The following is a 9,267-nucleotide window of genomic DNA, read 5'->3' as shown; positions in this document are numbered from 1 at the left end:
TTATTTCAGCTTTATTACTTAAGATGTTTACACTGATATAGTAAAGCCAACAGGTACTGTATGTGTGTGTGATAGGTGAGAGTGTGGTTGAAAAGAAAACAAACCCATAACTTAAAACTAACAGTACATCTGAACATGTGGGGTGATAGTCAAAAGGTTTATTTTTCCAAGCCATGTTACAACAGTTACCAGAACATTCTAACATTCTCCAAATAAATAACCTAGATTCAAATCTGTGTATAAAACATATGCAAATCTGATATTAAAAACCCTCTTTATCACCTTGAAGCTTTCTATAGGAATACTTTGGTGTAATCTTTCAACATTTAACCAGCAGTAAAGCACAAAGTAAAGAGCCTCTGGGTAAAAGCAACAATGCCGACCAGGCCAGCAGTCAGCACAACATTTGCAGGGAAATGATACATGTTCAAAAGAAGCTCCATGTTATTTATGCAGCTTACCTAAATCTTTTACAACGTGGCAATGATAATACACTTTTTTGGAATACATCAAGGACAAAAGATGTATTTTCCTAAACTATAAGTCACAGTGGCAAAGACTTTTTTGGAATTAGCAATAGTAAATGCTACAGGGAAGAGTCAAAGCTGCTCCCTTCTACAGAGCACACACATACACATACATGATCATTTATTAGAAAAATACAAAATATAAATATGAAAGTTGGCGGGTGGTGGATGGAGGTCAATAGAGTGGCTGTTGCATTTTTCCATATAGGTAAGACCGGTGGAGGCAGTCAGTGACATCACTAGTACAAGTGGCACAGAAGCATACTGCGTGTCTCTACATAAACCAGGTAACACCCTTTTACACCTTCACCAGCAACACGAAGACAGGATCAGATCTACTTAGATCTGCTGCTATGTAGTTTTATTCCCTTTCCTCCAGTTGACTTCACAATCTAGAAATGAACAAAGAGAAAGAGCATAGATAAGTGGTCACATATTTTGATATCACATCTAATGATACAGTAAGTTGCTCATTAGAACGTCTGGGTGAAATTATTCAGATAACCCTTAAATGAAAGGCTGCTATTTTTTTGCTCTTTAAAAAAAATAATAAATAAATAAAAAGAATGCTTATGTTGACAATAATGATTTTCATGTTCAGGGTTACCACCGTAACATCATTTCACAAAGAACTGGTAGAAGGCATAGACCAGGCATGTTCAGGCTAGTAACAACATGTGGGCTTTTTAAAGTACTTTACATGCTTCAGACAACCTCAACGCCTGAATCATGCCACCATTTCATTCACCATGGAGGGGATAAGGACGTTGATTCAATCCCCTAGCATTTTTTTCTCATTCACAAAGGCTGATGGTCAACCACAGACACGCATCAACAAACAGCAAAGTTTGCATCTTTTTGCTACTGTGTGCGTGAGCTGGGTTGCGTGAGGTTATCAACAAACATTTGGAAGACTGGTGGAAGAATCCCTTCCTGAGGTTGGACTCCAAAATTCCCCAAACTTTTCCAAGTTGTAGCAATCATTAGAAGGACCTCAACTGCCTTACCTCAAACCCTCAAAACACCAATGAGTAAGTACCATAACCCCACCCCCACCTCCACAAAAAAAAACTCCAGATTCCAAAGACATGTAGTCTGTGTTTTGTGGAATTGATTCAGTGGGCCTTCACACAGGTAAAACATGTAACCAATCAATGTTTAGCAGATCAACAGTTAGTCTACAGTCTCATAAATGAACAAAAAGCAGGTTCCATTAATATATATACCATTCTAAACATCTTCCATTTTCACTTACAATCATAACTGTCGTCCTCTTTTGAGAAGCATTCTTTGAACAGGCAAAGCATGGTCCGATAACAGTTGTCCAATAATGACTTGGGTGTAACAGACTTCCATCCCTCGTAAGTTGTGTCATCCAGTCGTTCCGAGATGTTTCGTATTCTCTCTGGAGGTTCTCTCTTTTTTTTAAACGGATACAAACACACACACACACACACACACATTTAGATTATTATTGAACACAAATAATGGAAATATATCACTCAAATGACAAATAACATCTGCAACACAGATTGGACAGATTCAAAATTTTAGATATTTTTTAATTAAAACTAATGCTTGTATTCAAAAGGAGAAAAATTGTTTGAGAGTTAGCTAGAGATACTGTAAGCAGTGTGAATGACTTTTGAAAAGTGAAATCACATCATTGTTCTAACCTCTTCATCTGTGGGATTCTGTTGAGCATAAACCGCCTCAAAATTTCTGAAGAGATTCTCCAGATTGGAGAGGTATTTCTGGCGTGTTGGATGTCTCTCTGGAAGCACCCTTAACACCCTCTTTATACCCCGCTGACTAACCGAAAGCCACAACTCCTGTAAATCTCTCTTCAACACTGGCTCCTCTTCATTACTCATATTCTAGAGAATAGAGTGAGAGATAAACAAGAAGGAATGAGAAGAACAGGAACAGTTATGAGGAAAATGTTCAATTATGGTTATGATATACAGGCATGTATTCTTTTACAATGTCAGAGTCTTGTAATGTTAGTTAGGTCTAAGGTCAAAGGTTTTATGCCAGGTTAGGTCAAATTCAGTTTAGTTACCAGATAACAGGAACAAAATGATATGATTTTTCTAAATAGTTTGTATATTCCCTCTTATTTAATAGCAGTATACAATATAACATGGGGAGTTGATAACTTAATAGCTCTTTAAAAAACTACCATTAACAGTTCAATAAGTCTGATTGTAAGTGTTTCTTATATTCAGTCCATTAAAAAGTCCATTAAAAAGTCCTTAAAAAAAAAAAAAAGTCTGATTGTCTTCTATCATATATTTTGAAATCTCGAACCATTTTTATAACTTCTTTTTATATAATACAGTTTTTACTGTATTATGAATTGCTGTATATTTTTTTTAATCTTATTATTAGTATTTTATATATATACAGTATTTTTATGATCTAGATATGTTGAACAGGTTTTGTAAGATACATCATGTATTTTGAGTTATAGGCCCTGAGAAGCCTACTCTATCGAAAGTCACACGTCTGAAATATCTGGCAATAGGTGACAAATAGGAAAAAAACTGTTAATTTGTGTGGGAAGTTGTGAAGAGTGTGGCTTTAAGTAATGTAAAGTGAGTCAGAGGGTTGGTTGGGGACAGTGTCAGTGTGATAAAGACTTACCAATCTGCTGATGTTGCGTAGTCTGAACACCTCCTCATAATACACTTGAATAGTATAGTTAATAGGAAAGTTCATTTTCTGTAAATATACATGTAAAACCTTTTATTGGCATGTCGTTAATTCATGTCTCATGCTACACATTTATATTACTATTAAGTTGTATATTTTCTTCTTTTTATTTTATGTTCTAAATATCTTTCCATGTAAACTTTACAGAGCTTACAACTGTCATTTTTCAGAATATAAACACCATAAATTTAATAAAATATACATCTGTTTACCATAAAACGTCTCCTTTGGCTTAAATTTAGGCTCTCCCGTACTGTTTTCAGAGGTACACAGAGATCTGGTGCTGCACTCATGCACATTATTAATAGACAAATAAAACCTAGAAGGACAGAAGAAGAAAATGATGGCTTTTAACATAATGTCAATCAAGAAATGGTTGCTGGTTTACACATAAACGTCACATCAAAATATGCTCAGCTCAACAAGGTATGGCCCTGTTTTAAAACACATTCAAAATCCTTTAATACAAAACTTCACATGATTTTATTGGTAATTAAAAGGCTTGTGCCTTGTCTAGTATCAATAAAAGTCTTTATTTTAAAGTTATTCATAAATGTTTTGAAGATGGAGTATATATTTTAGTTTAGTAATATTAATGTCACTTAATAATTTGCTTGATTTTTTTTAAATTGTTTTTTATTGAAGGCAACAATGCATAAAGTGTCAAAGTTACTGTGACAAGACGCAAACCTCCAACCACAGGCCAACTTACTAGGAATTTTTTTTTTTTTAAACACTGAGCGCTGCTGCAAAAGAAAATTCTCTAAACATATTCTATTACAAAAAAACAACCAGGCACAAAAAACAAAAGCTGCATGAAAATTTACAAGCCATAATTCCACAACACAAGAGCTTCTGCAGTCTACATGTTGTTAAAAGCAGGAGGCATAATATGCATGAGATGATCACACAGTGCTTGTGGGAGATAAAGTCAAACTCAAGCAGATTAACCGTGGTAGTAAACCTGAGGCTGATCATGTGTCTATTTTAACTCGAGCTTTTATTGTTAAATTTAAGTGATTCTGACTGGCTAACCCAGGGTGGAAAGACAAGGCACCGGCAGTCATCTGTCACTTTGCTGTGGATCACAGTGCGGTTGGCCTCTGAGGTTGAGCTGCACTATAGGGCAGTTACCCAGAGACTGACAGTCAGCAAAGTCTCAGAGACCATGAAGCAGACTTCCGAGGGCCAGAGGAATTTGTCATACCACAGAACCTGGGCTATTTACTGGTGTCCAACCACTCAACCCCCTCCTCCCATCTAAGTTATTCTGGCTTTTTTGGCCTGGTATCCCCCTCCTTGCCCTCTCTTTTACCTTATGCATCTATCAGTCTCCACTCACTCTCTCTCTCTTTCTCCTGAACACAGGAAGTGGTGACATTAGCAGTCACGTCTTAGTCCTTCAAAAGAAGGGGCATATGCAGTAGCTCTCCGCAAACATATGTTCAGTTTGACACTCATTTCAGAAGAAGCAAAAGACCAGATATACAAATTTTAAAACCACACACTCAGTCTTCGTAAACAATTTCCTAATCTAGCTCACGTAATCACCCACAGAAATTCTCAGACATTCGTTTTTACGTAAATGCACAAGAGCCTGTTTCCTGTTAGCTGAGAAAGTAATCACTCATTTTATGTTTTTCTGCAGGGCCACTGAAAAATGAATTATGTCTAGTACTGTCACATTCAAATTTCCCACATGAAGATCTTCAGTATCCTCTTGGAACGATACCTTGCATTATACAACTTAAATTACTTAATTACTAGACTTTACTTACCCAGCAGCCCCCTGAGGAGCAAGCATTCAGACTGGATCATGGTTCTGCTTATACTCTGCTTGCTCTGTAATATGGGTCGAAATTCCAGAAAATTCTTCTGACTTCTTGGTCTATAAAAAAAACAACAAAAAAAACAGAATAGAGTCAGAGCAAATATCACACTACACTGAACACCAGTTTCTGACCATTACATGACTTTCTGTGCACATCACTGCCTTCCTAAATTGTTTTCTGGACAAAGAGAACCATTGATGAAAAATCTGAATTCATTTACTTTTGTTTTGGATTGTAAAATATTTAAATATCAAAAAAAAAAAAAAAAAAAATTTTTATGATCTGGCATGTCTGATTTTAATGGCAAAAACACAAAAGTAGTAAAAACTCTAAGTGAAGCAGGAAATGGGAACGCTTCTCATCTGAAGGGCTGGAGCTCTGTCATAATGTTCCTCTGTTTTTCTTCTCCAGAACTTGTGCAGTGACATAAAACAAATCCAGATGTTGTTTCTTTTCTCTTCTTTTGAAAGGAATAATTTAAATTCCTTGTAATCCTAAAGGGAATATAATAATGTCTTGACACAGGCAGCAAATTTTTGACCAATAGCCAAGTGATGAATATGTAGAACAGAATTTACATTTACATTTTTGTGGCATTTTTAGAAATGCCTTTACTTATAAAAAAAAAATGCGGATCTGTAAAGCAGCACCACGTCCAAGAAGAATCTATGAAGTACTGAATACAAGCCAGAACAAATCATATCCTTTATGTAACTTCATCTTTTTTTTTTTTTTCACAATCAGTTCATTTTCTCTACATGGATCAAAAACCCCACCTTAAAGATCTGTTTGAAATTTTTCTCTCTTAATCGAATGCAGATTTTGACAAATGTGGGATGAGGCCAGTGGAACTTTTGAGAAAAAGACAGATTGCATTTGCATAGACATTTCATGCGGTTTCTTCATATAGTGCTGTTCATTTAAGCCAGCTTTTTATTGGTATATTTACAATTTTACGTGTGCATTGATTGCCAAATAAGGCTAATATTCTGGTTATGCCTTTAGAACAAACTTCTGGAAATACTAGAGATGCCAAATCACAAAATTTTTATAGTGAAAGGTGCATCATGACGTTTCTTTTCATTTCTATACAATGTTACAGTACACACACACACAAAATTATTTTATACAACACCATCCAATATCACCTAGAACATTTGGACATGCACAGAAATAAATGAATGTTCAGTTGGAATAGTGGATGTATTTCCAATATGAAAAACAATTCTGATTATTTCATTCACCGACTTATTCAGATTTAGAAACTGGAAAAGTGGCTTAATTTATGGTAGTCAAGTTAAGACATTTATATGATGCTTAAGAAGAAGATGATTAAGAAGAAGATACAATAAGAACATAAGAATATGACCAAATTCTGATTAATATCAGAGAAATTCTGATTTAAAACAATTCTGATTAATATCAGAATGATCTTGTGCATAGATCAAGTAAACGCAATGAATTACTGAGGTTCAAAAATGAAAAGATAGCAAAAATTGAATAAATTTGTAAAAATAATACAAAAGTATATAAAATTTAAAACAATTAAAGTATCATTAAAACAATACATCATATATCATGAATGCAAAGACATTTCATAAATTATGGTTATAACATTCATGCGCATGCAATTGACTTATCGACATAAAACTGCTGATTTAGCAATGAAATTCTGGTGTCAGAACATGTTGAAAATTCACCTGTTATCTAATCAAATCAAATGAAAAGCGATCTGTCAGGTGATTGCGCCGGATCGTTGCACCTTGGCTTAGATATGAAACGTGTTGTTAACGATTAATTTCAATGTAAGACGCATTTACACGCAAAACAATTCAGCAGCACAACGAATATAAACAAAGCCACAAACCTTTCGAATCGATGACTTCGGCTACCTCATCGGGAAACCATCTGTAGAGTACTTTCAGTAAACGGCAGTTGTTTGCTTAACCCTGTAGATATGACCGCTGACACTTCCAGGCATGCAGAATACTAATAGTAGTAAATTCGACCCTTTTTCAATGCAACGTCCACCCAAATTACTCGGAAACTCCCTTTTCTTTATGACACTTCTTTATGTTAAGTTTATATACACCCACCTACAGCCTTCTCCACTCGAAGGAACCACGAGTGAACACGCTGAGTAAAGAGCCACAGTCGATGAGACTTGTTACTTTCACTTTGGGTCTACATAAACTTAACTCATCGGTGACTGGGTTTGAAAAAAGGGTTCAGCCTTCCTGAACTAAAACAGCGATGAAACAGTATACGGTGCCTTTGTATGGCCGCTCAACCAATTATAAAGAGTCTGAAAGAGTCTTTATTAAAGTTTTTTTGGTTTTTGTTATTTTGGTTGTTTTAAAGTTATTTTTAAATACAAGTAAATACGTTTCAACAGCGTTTTCGAATATTTCATATTCCACTTAAACTCAAAAGTTTACATGTTAGACAGAGCGCGCTAATCTCGATCGTCTGTAGAAGCGGTCAAAATATTTACACATCTACTGCCTTCATCACGTTATAATATAAAGTCACAAAAATTAAATGAAACTATCATATTTTGTTTAAACTTTTCATAAAGTTTAAGTGGACAAGACAAACATCGATCGACTGTTCACAGAAAATTTGTGACAAAAAAAATACCCACCTATAGTCAATAATGCACATATACTGCACCAAACCTCTGGAGTTTTAAAATATTAAGGATGACCACAAAAATTGACACCAGCCAAAAAATTGGTTCACCAAAACTATTACTGATAAACCATCAACAACACCTTCAGTAAATGAGTATGGTCCATTTTCCCTGTAAACCTCATTTTTAGTTTATTCCCTATATTTACTGTGGTTCTGTGGTGACAGGCTTGGCACAGTTGGACACTTTTAGGAATTTCATGACAAAATGATTTTTCGGACTGACTCATCTCATGACACAATGGACAACGGGCATATGGGAAACCAACGCACATTGGCCTTGTGCGTAAGATTGCTTTATCAATGGCTACAATGGCCCCCTTGTTTTGCAGTACCTATAACATTTTTAGGGGCATAATCACTTGATGATAGTTCTATCTATGCTGTCTTAAAGACCAGAGCCACTCAAGACCCAAGACAAATGAGAGAGACATTTCGAGTGCCCCAACCAGCCACAAAAAAAATAAAAATAAAAAACTTGTCAAAACACTGTCAACTGAAATGACATCACATCAATATGGAAACTCCCCAATGGAACAGTGAAAGAAAACTTTTAAACATCACCATGTTATATAAACCCTCCACAATCCCTCAACCCTTCCTCACTTAAATTCAGAGCCCAGGACAGTTTTTATGGGTTGGCCCCCATCATCATAGACCCTAAAGAGAATATTCTTAGACGCCCACATCCTTGGGGTACATTGAGAATTCAAGAGTTATCCAACCATCCAGGCTTGGATTTGGTGACATGAGGATCCAGGATTTAGATCACAAATTACAATAATCATGCTAACAACAATCATAGCCTTCTGTTAGCAGAGTCAGAAGCAATTTTGAGGTTGCTGCAATAGTACAATGTTACATCCGAGAGATCATAAAACTATTGACTATAGATGCACACCAGACTGGAACAAGCTCTCAGGATATATCTCATGTCAAGTAGACTTGCAAACATTGTGGCCTTACTCATATTGCTCAGTTTTCTAACTCTATTCCACAGCATGACTTTGCAAGAATTTGGGTTACTCTCAAGAAAAACTTCATGAATTATGATTGAGTGCAGTTAAAGTGATATCAGGACTGTAGGGGGAATGTGGTAGAAAATAGGTTTTCATTTCATTAACATTGTGGGTTTTAGTGTGACCAGGATGTGACTCACTCTAATGGAATACTTATTATAGCCTGTCTTCACTTTCGTCATGCTCCACTGACTGAAGTAATTAATTTTTTTTTTTAAAAATTAAAAAAAAAAAAAAAAATAGAAAATGATTAATGAAATGGAATCCGTGTCGCCAAAAATAGTGATTTGCATTATGTTTACATAACTACTGCTGTAATACAATTTCAAAAATAAAAGCATTACAAAATTCAGTCCTGTGACAATGGAGAACTTGCATCATTCTGGATTTTAAAAAGAACATCAACATATTTGGTATCTATTTTGGTACTGTCAATAGTTTCACTTAGCGGTCTCTTTAGCCCACGGCAGAAGTCAGCCTAAA

The 9,267-nt window shown here is 35.4% G+C and overlaps 1 protein-coding gene across 3 annotated transcripts; it reads right to left on the bottom strand.

Moving 5' to 3' along the window:
- Positions 1-143: 143 nt before the first annotated feature.
- On the bottom strand, positions 144-7,290 carry LOC109070451 (interleukin-34-like). Of its 3 annotated transcripts, XM_042774727.1 has the most exons (8): positions 6,942-7,290; positions 5,430-5,568; positions 5,021-5,130; positions 3,455-3,561; positions 3,174-3,251; positions 2,204-2,404; positions 1,783-1,945; positions 144-919 (listed from the first exon to the last, which is right to left on the bottom strand). In XM_042774727.1, exons 3-8 carry the CDS (start codon positions 5,058-5,060, stop codon positions 879-881), a joined length of 630 nt encoding a protein of 209 aa, XP_042630661.1. In that variant the 5' UTR covers positions 5,061-5,130; positions 5,430-5,568; positions 6,942-7,290; the 3' UTR covers positions 144-878. The 3 variants fall into 3 exon arrangements, with proteins under 3 accessions (XP_042630661.1, XP_018942572.2, XP_042630662.1); XM_019087027.2 differs by lacking the exon at positions 5,430-5,568; XM_042774728.1 differs by lacking the exon at positions 5,430-5,568 and having other exon boundaries at positions 7,171-7,221.
- Between the last annotated feature and the right edge of the window lie 1,977 nt (positions 7,291-9,267).

The sequence above is a fragment of the Cyprinus carpio genome, chromosome A18 (genome assembly GCF_018340385.1).
Source record: "Cyprinus carpio isolate SPL01 chromosome A18, ASM1834038v1, whole genome shotgun sequence".
NCBI classification, from domain to species: domain Eukaryota; kingdom Metazoa; phylum Chordata; class Actinopteri; order Cypriniformes; family Cyprinidae; genus Cyprinus; species Cyprinus carpio.
Note: the sequence above shows the minus strand (reverse complement) of the source record. Positions and strands in the feature narration are given on the sequence as shown.